This window comes from Typopeltis vanoorti, chromosome 16 (assembly GCF_054136105.1).
Source record: "Typopeltis vanoorti isolate ZY-2024b chromosome 16, IOZ_Tvanoo_1.0, whole genome shotgun sequence".
Classification (NCBI taxonomy): domain Eukaryota; kingdom Metazoa; phylum Arthropoda; class Arachnida; order Uropygi; family Thelyphonidae; genus Typopeltis; species Typopeltis vanoorti.
Genome location: NC_143564.1, coordinates 50,785,839 through 50,804,183, shown reverse-complemented (window position 1 = coordinate 50,804,183; position 18,345 = coordinate 50,785,839). Strand labels below are relative to the sequence as shown.

Here is an 18,345-nt window from a genome sequence, read left to right as displayed (position 1 = left end):
AGAGAACACTTGTTCTCTGCCAGGTCGGCAAGAAAGCTGTTCAAGAGAATAGCAAGACCCAGAGGAAGACAGGTTGGCAAGAGAAGCTATTCAACTGTAGCATGTTGAATAGCTTCTCTCTTGGCACCTTGTCATATGCCTTTTCCAGATTGACAAAACTTAAATACAGATCTTTGTTATATTCCCATGATTTCTCGACTATTTGTCGTAAGGTGAAGATCTGATGCTGACAGCCTCTATTTGACCTGAAGCCTGCTTATTCTTCACCAAGCTTTACATCCACAATTCTTCTCAACCGTTATTCAAGTATACTTGCATAGATCTTACCAGGAACACTCAGTAGGGAAATACCTCTGTAATTCTCACATTCAGTTTTATTTTCCTTTTTATATATATGGGTACTGTTATGTTGTGTTGCTTTTCTTTATTTTATTCTCTATAACTATCCTATCTGCTGCGCCATTTATGTTATAACCTTTCTTCTCAAACACAACTACTTTAACCTTTTTCTATATCTCCTTGATACACTCTATCAGGTAACACGTGGTACCTCTGAGGGACAATGGAATTTCCTCGAGATCGAGGCAGTACCAGAGTATCAGAGTGTCTGAGATTTACCCCTCTTAAAACGCCAAGAAATTTGTTTGTTTCGCTGCGCCACTTAGCGCTATTAGATTATTTAATATTAAAAACCAAGAGGTAATCTCAGGATAGTACTTAATGATACCAATTAACTCTGCAGACGTGGCCAAAATTTACTCTTTTCAAATATCCCGCATAGGTTCGCATTAATATCTTTATAAGCGGTGCATCGGATTCCAGAAATCACAGAAAGTCTTTGTTAGAATCAAAAGCAAGGTTTATTATACTCAAAGGTCAATACACATAATAACACTAAATTAAATCCCATCTTAAGGGGGAGTTTCAGACAAGGTATGTAAAATTCAAACACTACTGTTACACTTATAAAATAATATACAGTAGCTTCCTAAAGTATGAATTATATTAAACTCAGCCAATGCTCTAATCATGTACCATTATCACAATCAATCTAAAACTCTGTAGCTCTGTCAGACTACACAAGATAACATTCATATCCTTCACAATCTCTTTATATTATGCCAATTCTTTACTGTAAACATATCCTTAATTTCACTCAGTATAATGGGGAACTTAAACACCACGACAGATAATCAACAAAATTCAATATCCTTCTAAAGTCCTAGCAATATAATCCTATCCTGAATCACAAATGTCCTTTTTACAACATGTTAACATGACACAAATCTTTCATTCCTATTCAGTATAACACAAACAAAGTTTACTTATCTTCCCTTTTCGATTCTTTAGAGCTTCATAGGTTCACAGGAAACTTCTTTTCGTGGTGAATACGGCTACCTAGCCTGTAACTGCCTACCGGGAGTCGTCCGACATCGAAGCACCTTTCGACATCGAGGAGACTCGCGCCCCACGCCACCGGACACCAGGAAATCCAGGGAGGAAAAAGCCTTCTTTCAGGGTCGCATGACCCCTATATTTCCCTCCTATTTCTCGGCGTTTCTCGCCCCTTTCGGTATCCAGCGAACTACTACGTCCTGGCGTCCATTGCACGTACTATGACGTCATTGTTTACTTGGGGCGAGCCCTCCTTTCCGTTACGACCTTTGAACTTGACACCCCCCCATCTGTTGGATTTGTGCTCACATTTTATAAATTCTTTTACACAGGTTAATTTCTAAAGCTCTGGTAATGCTTTACATTCTCAATACTAAATTAAACATGTTCGCAAATGGCACAAAAACATACTTAATTAACCTTTTCATAACAGAACATACTTGATTTATATATACATAACACTTATTCTACACTTAGGGGCAATTTACTGTATTTATCTCATTCTTTTGTTTAAAAAAAAGCATGTTAGACTGTGATAAGATAGGGATATATAGATTTCCACTCTATCACAATCTAACAGTACTATGAGCTCTACTCCAATCATCAGGAATTCGTCCCTCTCTCCAGGCTTTCTGAACTATGCAATGCAGCCACTGCAAGACGTTTATACCCATACTTCAGCATTTCTAGTCGAATATCATCTACTACTGCTACCTTTCCACATTTCGAGCCTTTGATGGCTTTTTCAACTTCAAGTATGGATATGTATTCCTGACCGCATGCCTGTTTAGTGTTTTTCACCACTGTCCTATCACTGCTTGTTTCATTTAGCAATTTTTCAAAGTAATTACTCCATACTTCAAGGATATCTTTTTCTCCCATTTTCGTGTCACCTTTATCATCTCTAACTCCTTTTATAGCACTCTTCATCAATTTCTAAGCTTCTTCAACAACCTGCAGAATATTTTGCCACCTTATTCATATTTATTTTCTATGTTCTTGCCAAAGTCCTCCCATGACTTTTGTTTAGCTAGTTTTACGAAGTGTTTAGCTTTCTTACATTTGTCTCTGTAATCTCTAAGAGCACAAGCTGATTTATTTGCCAAGAACTTTTGATATGCTTTCTTCTTTTCCTTCACTGCTTCTTTAACTTCCTGTGTCCACCATGGCATTCTGATTTTTCTATCCTTGCACACAACCTCACCACATGCTTCTCTGGCTGAATCAATCAGGGTTTTCTTCAAAGCTTGCTACTGAATCTCCAAGGTTTGGTTCCTGTTCTGAAACCCTTTCATTTTTTCTTCAATAATCTTTTGTGTATTTTAGTCTACAGTTCACATTTGAGAGCTGCTCAATTTTTATTCTCTTTAAAACTTTCTTACATGTAATTCTTTTCAATATGAAATTCAGTTTTATCCTGCTCAAGACTAAATAATCATCACTTCCAATTTCAAATCCCTGTACACTAGAGTGTACAGGGGATTTGATGTTTTCTCACCAGGGAGAAAACATCACTATCAACAATAACATAGTCAATGAGACTTTTCTTATTCCTTGCCTCTTCTCTTCATGTGAATTTGTGCACATTGTTATGTTGGAACATGGTGTTAGTAATAACCAGTCCATGTCCTGAGCAGAAATCCAACAGGTATTTGTCATTATTATTACCTTCACTCTTTTCTCCAAATTTTACCAAAATATTTTTGTATGTCTGGCAATCATTTCCTACTCTGCTATTTAGATCCCCAACAAGGACCAACTTTTCCTTTTTCATTGTGTCAGTTGCTTTCTCTAAAGCCTCAAAAAATTCCTCCACTTCTACCTTAGTAGAATCTTCTGTGGGACCATAGGCCCAAATAAATCTTTTTGTCCAGTTCTCCATTCTGATATTTGCCCACATTACTCTACTTGAAACTGCCTGCCATTCAAGAAGATTAGCCTCGTATTTAGTGTTGAATACTATGGCTACAACTTCTTTTCCTTGATTGTTGTTGCCTGAATATAATATTTTGTATTTATTACTCTGCAAGATCTCACCAGTTTTTGTCTTTTTTATTTCAGTCGTCTTTATTATGTCGATCTAGTACTTATCTAATTTCTCAGCTAACTCCATTTCTTTGCCATTCAGGCTTCTTATGTTGATAGTACTGATCTTTAACTCTGGTGATGTTGAGTTGGGGTGTGTTTTCAGATTTGTTCCAGTAGCTTACTTTTCACTGTTCACCCTGATTCCCTGGCGAAAACAGTGTAAGCCTTGTTTAGCCCGCAACACCCCGGCCTGCCTGAAATCTCTTCATGTTTGTGGTTTAAGCCCCAGTCAGTTCTCCACATTCCTGAAAGGTGATGTTGAGGTCTCCTCCCAGTTATTGGGCTTTGATCTTTAAGCAACCCCTTAATAGGTATCTGTGACACTGAAATTTCCACTTCTAAAAAGATAGTTATATTTCTTTTCATTTTCCATTGGAAGTTTCTCAATTGATTGTTCTTCCGTAGACTTCTAATTCTAAAGTGATTATTCATGATTTCCTAAAGAAATGTCAATTTGTTGTCATTTCTTGGATTCACTATTTCGCTTCAGCATATATAATTTAGATATATATGCTGAGGTTTCTGATGTCAAACAAAATCAAATGTTTTGAATTGAGCAATGAAAACAAATGAGAAAGGAAATTTGGAGAAAATTATGGAAATCCTAGTAGAAAGTTCAATAAAATTGGCAACTACAGTCGATGAAAAGAACCTGTTTAGCATTCTTTGAATCTGCCTTCAAAGTATTCCTTAATCTTTTCACTAATGATAATGTCTTATACTGATGCAGTTGAACATTTGTACAACATAACATATACATACATATATATGTGTGTGTAAAACAGTATCACACTTCAATGAAATATACGAAATATTTTCAGTTGTTGTCACATGAATATGATAAAGCTGGAATAGTAGATACGTGACTCAAAAATGGAACAGTCCTTTCATTCTGATTGTGGGGGGGGGGTTAACAATGTGTTAGGTCTGAGAGAAATCAATAGTCATAAAACCTATTGATCCCTCTGATTGGTCGATAGTTGGATACATCAGTCTTTGCATCACTTTTGTGCATTGGGATTACCATACATTCTTTCTATTCTTCCCTGTTCTGAGACTCAAATTATAATCCCTAATCAAAGGAATAGCCAGCACCTATGTTGATATCCCATATGTCACTATTCCTGAATTCTTATTCAGTTTGTGCAACAGCTCTAATACCTCATCTTGATACATCTGAGTTTCTTCATTCATTGAAGTGAACTTAATGTTGCATACACCAGGTTGATAGATTTTAGCAAAATGTTCACTGATTAGTTGAAACCCTCTTCTACATCTGTTGCCCTCACACCATCTGCATTCAGAAGAGTTATTCTTTCACGTTCACTCTTTCTTTTACTTGCAGCATATCAATAGAATTCTTGTGGGTTGTCTTTAGCTTGCTGAGCCAGTTTCTTTTCATACTCATCTCAGCTTTCCGTACAACAGTTGTGACTGTTCTAGCCTGCTGCTTATAATTTTGATAACGGACATCATCGTTATGCACACAGTATTGCTTCCACATTATCCCTTTCTTACAAATCTCTTGCTTAATAAAATTACACATCTATTTGACTCCTACCCTATTTATTCTACGAACTCTCAGGACACATTCTGATATTGTATCATTTAAGTATTTTTTAAATGCTTCCCATGCACTGTCGATATTCTTCCCATCCAGCAGCTGATACCATTCTGCTGAATGTAGTTTTTCATAATTTCTTGCTTTATAGTTCAGCATGTAAATGAAACACCCTCCGACACTATAATCAAATCTAACACTCTCCGACCTAGAGTTCCTTCTCTTTATTTAGATGAAAGAAATGCTTTATTGAGATGGAGATGGTTTATTTTCTTGACAGATATGTGAGGATAGAATTAAAGTAGGTAAGCAAAGTAAGAAACATGCAATAATAGAAAGACGATTAGTGCTTCTATAGAAATTGCTGGTTCATAGATTTATCTGCTTGTAACTGTTGAAACATAATTATGAATACCATAATCATATATATAACAGTATAATAAATTTTTATTTAACTTTTGCTATAGGCCTTCAAAGAAACAAACATCTGTTTCATATTTTACAAATGCAGTCAATAATCAACCAGTTACACTTGGTTCAGGTATGGTGAAGAGTTTTAAATATGTGTGCTTTATTTTAACCTGAACTTTTTTATTTTGACTTATTATACAGTTCTGAAATGTTGAATGCTGTGTTTTGTTGACTACAAGTTCAGTTAACCTTTCTTGAATTGGTCAAGTATAGAAATTAAAGCATATGTTCATACTGGAAAATTGTAATTCACATTCATTTAAACCAAAAGTATCACTACAACAGAAATAATATTCTTGCATAAATAAATTGACAAAAATAGACAATATGTTAAACACTCAACTCATTTCATCCTCTTAATTATTTTTCACCATTTTGGTATATGAATAAGAAAGGGCAGAACCAAAAAAGAAAAATGTGTACAATTCTTAGTACTCTCAGAGATGAACTTGTGAATCAAATATACAAATATTATTGTGGGGGAAAGAAAGCCTTGGAAAATAAAAACTAAACCATGGAGACTCTATAGGAAAATCTGAAGAAAATGTTGATTCAGCCAATGTGAAGTTATTTGCAAGGAGAGAATAATCCAACTTCACAATGGAATCAAGAAATTAGTGAAATTCGAAGACAAAAAAAAAAAAAAGAAAGAAAGAAATGTTTAAAAAGATAGCCTCTGTGTTATAGAGGCTATTAAAAAAGCTTAAAGTGGAAGAAACAGTATGTAAAAGGAATTGGATATATATGAATAATAATATTATATAATCCTAGGATTAAAGTTTCTTTCAAAACAATGTTTAAATCACTATAAACTTTAGACAAACCAAGATTGGCACAAAGAATCTAGGTTGCAAGCATGGATTTACTAGCATTTAAATAGATCAAATGCACACTCAGAGATTTGATGATTTATGTAATTTGCTCAGTCAGTTTATGCAATAAGGGATTGAGACAGTCTTCCCATGCCTACCCCGCCAGTAGTGTCACCCTTGTGGTACGTTGCTAGGCTTCAGACACAGGAAGCCCCAGAGATGTAACACTGGTAACATAAAGCTAATGTCTCAAACCAGGCATCCAAAGATACCAGGCCTCCTGGACCACTTGCGGCAACCATGATAAATAAATTAACAAAAGAGATAGATAAAATCATGGATTTAGTTTGATTTTTTGTTTCCACCTTTATTCAGCATATATATTGATCAAAGTATAAAAATGCAAAAATAATAATACAGTGGATCCCGTGAACTGTTGTTAATAAATTGATATGTAGATGATCAAATTATATTACAAGATAAATGAAAAATAATACATAAACCATTAATCCAGTCATTTTGCAGTGGGTAGGGTTGCTAAGGAGCGGAAAGAAGGCAAAATAATACCAGCTATAGACCTGCTGTAACTGCAGTTGTGGTCAAGGTGTTGGACATAATGGTTAGGATTGGTTCATCAACCCAATCCTGTATACAGGATTGGGTTGATGAACATAGCATTCTTTATGATGGTAAGCATGGATTTGTAAAGAGGCAGGTCCTGTTTTAGCAATTTACTTGCATTTTATGATAAGGTAACAAGTTGTTAGATAAAGAAGAATCATATACAATGATATTCTTGGACTTTGCAAAAGCGTTTGATAGATTACCTCATGATAAGTTGGTGTACAAGCTGCAGAGGATGGGAATAGATAGTAGATTGGTTAGATGGAATCATTCAGAGATGCTCTCTGAACGATACCAGCAGGTTGTGTTTGATAGAGCAGTGTCTCAAAAGAGAAGGTAACCAGTGGCATGCCCCATGGTTCTGGGCCCCTGCTGTTCAACTTGTTTGTAAACGATATATCATGTGGATTGACTGGGAATCTTCAGTTGTTTACTGATGATGCAAAGTTGGGAAGAATTATAGGTAGCACTGTGCTAATTCCCTTCAGGAAGATTTGAATAGACTTTTTACTTGGACAAAGGAGTGGGGTTGTAGTTTTAATATCAATAAGTGCAAGGTGTGGTTGCATTTTGGAGTGCAGAAATATAAGGCTGTGTACCATGTTGATGGTGTCGTACTGCAGGAAGTTTTTTATGTTGAGCTCATACACGAGAGGTTGGTTGATCAACCTATGTTAGTACCGTGTATTTGTAGTGGGCTGGGGAAGAAGGAACTTGTTTACATTTGATTTAAATGACTGTATATTGTATTCCTTGGGAAACACAATAGGGGAGACTGTTCCACAAGACATTGGTTTCAGGGTTGAAGGAAGAGGAAAAGAAACATGTTTTCTTTGTTTCTAGGTGCACTGTGAAGGGATGTTGAGCAGCATCTGCATGTGTTCTAAGCTTAGTACTGAGTGGGGGAATTATTGATGTTATTTCAGCTGAGCATTTCCCATGGAAATATTTGTAGAATATACATATTGCAAAAACCAGACATCTATGTGAAATTGGGGGGAGTGAGTTGGTAAGCAATAGGTCATTAATAAGTCTGATTGCTCTCCTCTGTATTGAATCAACCATTTTGAGGGAGCTTTTAGTGGCCCCATTCCATATGTGAGAGCAGTATTCAATAACTGGGCGGATTTGTGATTTGGAAAAATGTTAACAGCTGTTCAGGGGTGAAATAACATCTTGAGCGAAAGAGAAATCCTAGTTTTTTTGAAGCTGAGGATGCAATGGTTGTGATGTGTTTATGCCAGGAGAGGTTTGATGTCAGGGTAATTCCAAGAAGAGAAATCTCAAACTGTCTGGAAATTTGGGACACATTGGAAGCAACGTGTGAAGCCAGAAGATTGGCTTTTTCTGTTAGTGATGATGCAATAGATCCATCTGGGTATGGTAAAGGTGGGATTATTGTTGGGCAGAAGTTACAGCCAATTGCTTTGGTGAGAGACCAAAAAGCTCAGCTGCCATTTGGACAGGATGCTAGTTTCCTGCTTTGGTGATAAGTTAGGTGAATATGTTGGGTTGGAAGGCTGGAAGCAGTAGTCCAACCATGGGAATGTGGCATAAAAGTTGCAGAGGCTGTCACACTTGGCACTGTTATAATGCCAAACTAGTCTTGTAGGAGTGGTCGTGTAAGCGTTGTTGCAATGGAAAGAGATGAGCACTAGATTGTGGTCAGAATTACCTAGGGGGGACCCCACTACTTTCATTTTGTATTTTGAGGGGTCATTGGTGAAGAAGATATCTAGGGTGGTTTGGGTTATCTGGTATTCTGGTTGGCATCTGAACAAGTTGTGTAAGGTAGTTAGTGATGGCAAATGTTTCAGCATCTCTACCTGCAAGATCTGTACAACTGCAGTAGGAAAATCAGCTGATGTTGTGGGCATTAAAATCTCCTAGGAGAATAATTTCACTGTTGGGAAAGTGGGATTGAAGAAAATTAATTTTTAAGGAGAGAAAATTAAAGAGCTCAGAGTGGTTGGTTGCATTGGGAGAGTGATAGAGGCAGCAAATGGATTTGTCTGATGAGGAAGGGATGTTTTCAACCAGGCAAAGCCAAAGTTGGATGATTCTAGGTTGGGTGCTCTCTGTCAAGGTATGTCAGTGCAGATGTATGCACAGACACCACCCTTGGGTCAAAAGGAGTTAAAGAGTGTGTAGGTTTGAAGGTTGAAATAAATAGTGCTGGAGGGAGGTGAGATTTGAGTTTCTGCCAGAAAGAGTAGGTAGGGTTTGGTAAATTCAAGGTGATAGTGGACGCTATTAAGATTGGAGTTTAGACCACTGATGTTGGTGAAGTGGATTTGCAAGGTTCTGCGAGGCATGTATTTGACCACAAGCGTCTTTCACATTTCCTATGCATTGCCTGCATACTGGTTTCCATGGTGGCTACTAGTGGCATCACTTGATTTTTGTGCCAGTTTAACTTGTTTGTAGTCGATGATCCAACTGGTGTCTCCATTTTGACATTTTTCTTCAAGTTCTCTTTGGAGCTGGCTTCCTTGTTCTCTCTGCAAATGTTAGGTCTGGTCGAGCATGTATGCACAATTGGGGGAAAGTGCCTTTGAACTTATTGTTGATCACTGTGATTAATTTACATGTACTTCTCATAGTATCACAAGTTACTTGTACAAGGTGTGGAAAGTTATTTCCATCCTTTCTTTTATTTATGGGGCTGAAACGATAGCGCCTGACGTTATTTTTAGAATTGACGTGTTGCATTCTTCAGCTAATTTGTTGATGTCTTCTTTTAATGATTTTCTGTTTTCCGTCGAAAAGTTCAAAATAACAGCATTGAATTTTTTGTTGATGCTATTAGGTCGCAGAGTTCATTCACGGACAAAGGTGAGCTGGTGTTGCTCCACTGGTCATCAATTTGCTTGAGCTTAGCTTCCACTGCTCGTATTTTGGCAGAAAAAGTTTCGTTCATGGCATTGATGTGCCGTTCAATGTTTTTGACACATTTATCTATTTCAGGAGTTGTTTTATTGAAGGGAGGCACAGCAAACAGAGAAATGGCTTTTGCACCGATTTGTCTATTTTGGTGCAGGGAGCATGCTGCCATTAGCAACAGAACTTGCAGAATATACCCTTTTTTTAATCTGTGACACCAGTTTTACAGCAGCATCAGGTGGTGGGTTTGTCAGCAGGTGATCGACGGTGCTGCACTGGCTAGACACGGGGTGCTTGTTCGTTGTTGGCTTTTGTTACCGCCCATCTTTGCTGCGTATGGTAGGCAAAGTGGGCACTTATACGTGGCTGATTTAGAACTGGAAAGATATCTGATTTAATGCACTATAAGTACTTACAGGTTGCAAAAGTAATCCGCTCCTCAGTACCCGCTGTTAAGATTTCTGTTAGATGATGAATGCTTTGAGTCCTATCGATGTAAATATACATCGATCATGCGTGAACTCAGAATCCCATCTATGTATGTTTACATTGCGAAATTAAAAAAATTCCGAAAATAATAATATATGCTTGAAATTCACTGTAGTTAAATTTGAACCTTCATCTTCATTGTCCATGAGGATGGTTGACTTTTATCAGTAAAAAAAAGGAATTTATATTAGTATATTGTAACGCCTGCCCATCCGCTGCGTCACATACGATCGCATATGTTCATGTTTATATTATATCGTGTCGTCATAATTCTGGCTGCTCCAATCTAAACAATATAAGGGATTCACAACTCTCTTCTTGTGCCATGAGAGATCAGTTTGAATTTCTCTGTCACCGTGGACAGAGCAGGACCCAGTGGTACCTAAAGCAGGGATGTAAAACAGTTCTTGAGTGAACACGAATTAGAACAAATGTTCGAGTTAATACTCGATAATGAAGGATTTGAATTAGATGATTGGACATACAGTGATCCAGAACATTAGGAAGCAGAGTCAAGCGACAGTGACACAGAACTTCGAACGAGGGGTGACCAGATTCGAGGCCTTTCAGCAAGTTGTGTTCGTGATCACACACGAGGGGTTGTGGCATTTCAAAAACTGAATGGCCTAATTCAATAATTTACCACTTGACTTTTGTGGATAATTATAGTGATGTACACCAAAATGATATTTTCATCATAATAATAACACACACAAATGTTATTTATAATTTTCATTATTTATGTAACATCTGAGCAATATTTTGACTGAATTTGTTGAATTTTGAACACTAAAGAAGTAAATATAAGTAGAAACTAATAAAAAAAATTAACTTTTTATTTTTTTTCAAAAACCTTGATTTCTTGCAACCTTTTCCACACTACATGTATAACTAAAATTTTTGTTCCAATTAATTGTCAAAGATGCTAACTAAAAGACAAAAAAAAATAATTATTTGGATATTCCATAGAAATACTGCATAGCGTTTTTTTTTTTAAATAGAGCTAAAAATGGTCAGGAAACAGGAGTTCTTTAAGTCCCAGTAGGTCTAAACTCAAAGTGTTAATTTAGATGGAAAGCACTCACAATAACAATGAAAACACCAGAGCACAAGTTTAGAGTAACTTATTGTCTCTGGCAAAGTATGTCAGGAAGTGGATGGCATTAGAGATTTATGTGTGATGTTTGAATGTAAACTGAAGTTTAAAGGGCATATTGCTAGTGTTGCAAAGGCTGCACATTGTAATGCTGCTATGATAAGAAGTACTCTAATATGTATGTGTGAAAATAATCATTTAAAATTATGAATCTTTTTACAATTGTTTCTTTACATAGGTTAGTATATTATTGGTTTTGGTTTCATAGAATGTATAGTCATCATTTGCATGATGCCCATTATTGATTTGTAAAAATGAAATATAAAGCATTTAAAATTGATTTGCTTATTATATTCTGATAGTAGTAATGGTTTCAATCTTTTTTTATTGTAATTTAAAATTAAGTGTTGAGGTATTTGTTACGCTAACAAATAAAAATGTGTCCGCCGTTATACATAACTTCTCGCTTGCCATTTACATCAAGTGTGCATGCTCACCAAGGAGAATGATGGGCGAATGACAGCTGACAGAGACAGCATTTAGTATCTGGGGAAACAAAACAAAAAAAAAAAGTATTGGGAGAGAAGGAAAATTTGAAAATGGCAGCCAGAGAATTTTGTTCTTAGGAAGTTTTTAAAAACATATGACAGTCAGGAGAATATTAATAGTAAATTCCGAAAAGAAATCGTAGCATTGTGAATCTTTAAGCAGGAAGAGTTAAGACTGTCAACAAGTGTTTAGTAAATAGAAGAAATTGGAGTTGATGTTCTAATTCAGTGTTCGGGGAAATGTTGAATGAAAAGTTACGTCTTCTGTCTTAAGGACGCCATATCTATTTTATCATTCTATGGGAAAAAAGCAGCAGAATTGCTGAAATCTGAAACTGTAAAGTGGCTTAACATGAAGAGCTCTTCATGTTTTTGTTTATGAAGTAGCGTATAATGCGAACTAGAAATTTTGTTTGAAAACTAGCCTTAAAATGCCATGTCCATGTATAATGCGATCTGTTAATCTTGTTCCATAACATTATAAATAATACAATACAAATTAACGAAAGAAATATTTATTTTAAAACAAAATGTCAAAATCCTTTAAATTCTTCTTCATCTTTTGAGTCATCAAACATTTCATTTATAAATTCATCTGTAGGGATTGCGTCATCAGTGTAGCAGTTGTCGTCATCGTCTTCATACTCTCCAATTTGTTGTGCGTCATCCTTGCTTTCGTATATGATGTGAGCTTCGGATCCATCCATTGAATTACTTATTCCACATTTAAGAAATGAGCGTTGAATCATTTGAGATGGTATCAAATCCCATGCTTCTTTAACCCAACTGGTGACTAGGGGTGATCTCAGGCTTCTGAAAATTTTCTCCCTTTGTCATCTTCACCAAACCAGATGACACCCGTTCTCTCCATTTTTCACGTAAGTGATCTTTAAATGGCTTATTCAAGCTGACATCAAGCTGCTGCAAATCGGAAGTTAGACCTCCCAGTATGACTGCTAGGTCTGTACGTAGCTCACGTGCTTTCTCTTTGCTTGCCTCTGTTAAATGCGCCCGGAACATATCCCAGACTAGCATGCATTGTTGACGTAACAAGCTACCTGGACGTATCATACTTGATCCAGCGACAATTGTACACATTCTTCATCCAACCTTTCTGATTGGCGCGAACAATTACACCTGGTGGAAATTTCATGTGCTTCGGAATTTTCTTCCTTTTAAATATCACTGTTGGCTTTAATTTGGTTCCGTCTGCCATGCATGCTAGAACAACGGTAAAATGCATTTTTTCATGTCCTGGCGTTTTTATGAAGACACCCTTTTCACCAACTGAGTTTACTGTTCGATTCCCAGGCATATCAAAGTACATGGTCATCTCATCCATTTGCCAATTTGGGAAAGTTCATATCCGTGACACTTCCATAATTTTATGATAAATTTATGGAAGGACTGCACTTTTTCTTCAAGCTGCTTTGGTAACTTCTGCACAATTTTTGTTCGGTATCGTGATGTTAATGCTTTGCATTCCATAAATCTGTTGCACCACTCAGGCAAAGCAAGAAAAGATGAAATACCTGGAGTGTCCTTGAATTTACCATTCTTGAGTTTGTAGAGCTCGAAAACGAATTGCATTTCTTGTTACCATGTCGTTGCGTCAAAATCCATTCATAGCTCTTCTTCGAGTTCTGGAAAGGATGCTACATCTCCACGACGGGTACGTTTCGTTTTGGGGATTTTTTCAAGATTCTTTTTGCTTATGCCAAAGTCTAATATTACTCTCTGCTACACCAAATTCTCTCATAGCAATACTGTTATTATGTTCTTCTGCAAACTGCACAACATGCAATTTAAATCCTGCTTCAAAAGATGAATGTTTATGTTTCTGTTGGCTCATTTTCAGGCTAGGTTTGTTTGACGAATAATATTTATAATGAACTGTGGTTAAACCGATATACCTAACTGTGCTCTATTATTCGGCGACGGAGAGCGCATGCGCAGAAACGATGCGCCTCGGTCGCCGAATGCAAGTGTGTCAAGTAGATTTGGTTGCATAGGCATTAGGTAGTATATATTGTGTGTGCAAGTCTAATAAGATGTTATATTTTTTAGGATCCGCATATAATGCGAACCCCTAACTTTAAGTAGTGTTTTTTACCATAAATTTTTCGCATTATATGCGATAATATACGGTAGTAGAAGAAAACTTTCTCTGGTGCAAAAATTGGTAATTGATGCATCGAATTGAACTGCAAGAGGTAAGAATATTTATACTCTAGTGAAATAGGAGGAATTATTGAAAAAATTGTATGCTAAATAAGGAATTTTTAAAAAAAGGATCCCATGGAAGTGAAGAGATAGTTCTATGTTTTCAGGAAAGGACCTAACAAGAAAGCCGACTCTGATTAACATTTGTTGTTGTGTGATATAAAGTGTTTAGTCTGGTAGACATGATTAAGTGTATGTTAACCAATCCAGTAATAGAATGAATGATTTTAATTCTTTAGAATAAGAAAATCTGTAAAGTGTAGATTTGAAGACCTTGGATCCAATTAATTTTGTATTTATTTATATAATTTTATTTAAATGTGTGTAATGCTTTAGTTCAATTAAATGTATATATTTTATATTTAGTCTTGAGTCAGTAATTTTCCAAATTCTGAAAGGAATAGAGTTAAAAGTCATTGCACCGATTGGAATTGAACTTTTGTGTAATTACTTAACACTTGGTGTAAAATAATGTTTACAGAGATGTATAGAAAATTAACAGTGGCACAGCTGACAGCTTTTTTTATTTTAAATAACTGGAATAGATGATTACAGAAATTTTTTAAAAAAATTATAAAAACAGGGTGAAAAAATGTGGATTGCAGAGTTTGGTGAATAGGAGGAAAAGAGATGATATGATAGAGACATTTAAGTTAGTTGACAGGATTTCATCAGGTTAATCCAGGTGAGATTATAAAAAGAGGTCAAGGCAAGAGGGGAAAAAACCAGAGGTCATCCCTGGAAGTTATGTAAGAATGTGGTGAAGGGTGTGAGGGGTACCTTTTTTAAATGGAGAATTGTTAGTGAATGGAATGCATTACCAGAATGTGTTAATGCAAGAAGTGTTAAGGATTTTAAGATTCGGTATGATGAATGTGTTGTCAGTTGAATGAACCTCCCATGATGAGTTTGCTGACTCCAGGGTCCAATAATAATAATAATAATGATAATCTTAAAGATCTCCAAAATGAAAACAAAGATCATGCTTCACCAAAAATTAGCATAAACATGAAAAAAAAAATAATAAGAGAATAAGCAATAGTCTAATTATTTCTTATTCTAATTATTGCTTATTATTAAAAGTGCTGGGGGAGTACGCCCCAGGGGGCACTTTTTTTGATGTTTAAGAAATCTTGCCATACTGTCTATAAAACAGCAACTCACTGATGAAATAGACTTCGACAATGTCATCGACGATTTTACGAACAGAAAAGCAAGTGAAAAAAATAACATTTTATAAAGTTGGAATTAAAGTTTTACTTCAAAAATAAACCTGGTGTTTTTATTTAAGTTAAGGGATATTGCATCCCATATTGTTTCTTAGCCAAATAAGAAACTCAAAGAGTGCCGAATATAGAAACTATATAAAGTTCGGCGATTCCAAGCATAAACAAATACCTGGATAGTGCAGCACCTGACCCATTTGGTAGTGCAAACTGAGGCAACTCATAGAAAGGGTGGAGCAAGCTCCGACCACTATTCTTTGTATTTACCCATAATGTGAACTTAGCTCCTAGGAGCTGTATTACTGTTCTACATTATGAGAGAAGGTCACTACCCAGACCGGGTTCAACCTTTATTGAGGTCTCATCAGTGAGTAGGTAGACCTAGTTTAATACCAAGTTTGTGGCAAACAGAACTTGCATCCCTTCTATGAGAATTGCCAAGAAGATGTCCTAATAAATTACTAATTATATGAAGAGCCAAAGGCTTCAATTTGGCGACAACCGGTCTGGGTAGTGACCTTCTCTCATAATGTAGAACAGTAATACAGCTCCTAGGAGCTAAGTTCACATTATGGGTAAATACCAAGAATAGTGGTCGGAGCTTGCTCCACCCTTTCTATGAGTTGCCTCAGTTTGCACTACCAAATGGGTCAGGTGCTGCACTATCCGGGTATTTGCTTACGCTTGGAATTGCCAAAATTTATATAGTTTCCATATTCGGCATGAAACTTTTTGAGTTTCTTATTCAGCTAAGAAACAATATGGGTTGTAACATCCCTTAACTTAAATAAGTTCATGTCACCGAATTGAAGCCTTTGACTCTTCATATAATTAGTAATAGTGTTTTTAATTTATTTCCCGATACGTCGTTTTGACTTTTTGTAATTTTTTTAAAAACCAATGGAAATTACCAACATTTCAGAAAAACTGTGCCATTTATAACATAATAAATCTAAATGCATGTTTTTGAATACATATGGAAACATTTAAATTGGAAGTAAACGATTAAAAGTGTGTCAAATAAATAATATAATATAATTATGTTGTTACTTACTTTTAATGAGATGGTTGAGCTTCTCTGCCCTTGCAGAGTTGCTGGATATCTGGCTCAATATTGGTCAACTTCAGTCGAAGAGAGGCACACATACACACACTAAGGCGAAGTCTGTATTTTGTTTTTATTTGAAGGAGCGATGAAAATCCTTTCTCACAAAGATAAGTTGTAGAAATCTGCATGACGATTTTCATTGCTTCTTCAGATAATTCTGGAAATTCACTTCTCACTGAAGACGAGATCCAAAATCAAGCCAAACCAAGATCACGGAATTCCTTTTTAAGTTCACTGTCACTTAAAAGCTCAATTAATTGTTCTTTCTTCGATACCGAAAGGTCGTTCTCGTGACTGCAAGCCTGAAATGGATCGCGAACCCACAGAAATTTATTATAAAAGTCATTCGGAAAATATGTTTTAAAATTCCTTTTCGGATTTTTTAGGTGGTCACAAACTTGTTTCAGAAACTTAGAATCAATAAAATTATCATTTTCCACTAAAAAGGATTCCAATGTTGGAAAAGGTGCAAATTGTCTGTCTTTTACATAATTAATGCATAAAACCAGTTTTTTTTCCCCGAATGCCTTTATTTTGTCGTACACGTCAAGAACAGTTAAAAGAATTTCCCTGAAGGGAGAGATTTAGTTCATTTAATTTCAAAAAATGTCTGAAAGATAAGATTGTGTTGATAACCATACTTCGTCAACAAGGAGTGATGCAAAATCAGAATTACGTTCATTTACAAATAATAAAACTTCGTGCCTTAATTGAAATAGCCTTGTTAGTACTTTGCCCCTAGAAAGCCAGCGAATTTCAGAACGAAGCAAAAGTTGTATATGTTCACTGCCCATTTCATCGCAGAGTACTGAAAATAACTTGTTATTTAATGGTCGAGCTTTAATAAAATTAACTAGCTTTACAGCATTGTATAGCACAGTTTTAAATTCTGGTGGCATTCCTTTGGAGGCTAATGCTTCCCTATTTATGGTACCCAATTCATATCTGGACCAAAGAAGCAACCCCACTATACCTGCCTGTAAGGGTGCAAGCTCCATCCAAACAGAAGCCTATACATTTTTCCCACTGGATCCCTTTGTGTATTATGTAATTATTGAGAGTGTGAAATATTTCTTCTCCAGTTGTTCGGGATGGCAAAGTTCTACAAAACAGAATATCATCATGAATGTTGTTATCATGTGCATGTCTTATATAGCATATTAACTGCACATCATTTGTAACATCTTGTCTATTTTTAACGCATAATAAGGGCTGTTCTTTAACTCTTTCGATTAACTGAGATTCTACGTCACCTGCCATATCATTAATTCTGTGACCGACAGTGTCATTTGAAAGAGGAATCAAATCAACATCTTTTAGTAACTTGTTGCCAAACATAGTTTTTACCACATCTTTTATAGCTGGAAGTAGAATATTTTCCCTGATAGAATGAGCTTTCCTTGTTTTCGCTATGCACAAACTTAAGAGATAGGATGCTTCTAGTGCCTTTGCCTTGCTATTAATGGAACCCATCACCGAAACTATATCTTTCCCATGATTTAATGTCCCTAATTGTCGCTGAAAAAATTCAATTGGCTTATTTTTCACATCACAATGTTTAGTTTCTAATTGTCTTCGGAGTTTAGTTTCGCAGGTTTCATGCACTCGTTCGACAACACTTCATAACACAAACATATTGAGATTTCTGTTCACTTTCATCTCCACACCAAGTAAACCTGAATTCCAAATATAAACTGTTATATTTCCTACTGTGTTTTTTCTTTCAACTGCTTGTTTCTTCTACTTTAATAGTATCAGATTTACTTGCTGTTGCAACACATGTATCACAGTTAGGGTTAAGGCAGGAGGAAGGACATTATG

The 18,345-nt window shown here is 36.0% G+C and overlaps 1 protein-coding gene across 2 annotated transcripts in view; it reads left to right on the top strand.

Annotated features, from left to right (window-relative positions):
- Nucleotides 1-18,345, top strand: part of LOC150098013 (transport and Golgi organization 2 homolog) — a 160,260-nt gene that overhangs the window by 102,989 nt on the left and 38,926 nt on the right. For both annotated transcript variants that reach the window (XM_090406381.1, XM_090406382.1), the window contains exon 5: nucleotides 5,512-5,585. In XM_090406381.1, coding sequence (XP_090262507.1) covers nucleotides 5,512-5,585 — 74 coding nt within the window. The remainder of the gene's footprint in view (nucleotides 1-5,511; nucleotides 5,586-18,345) is intronic.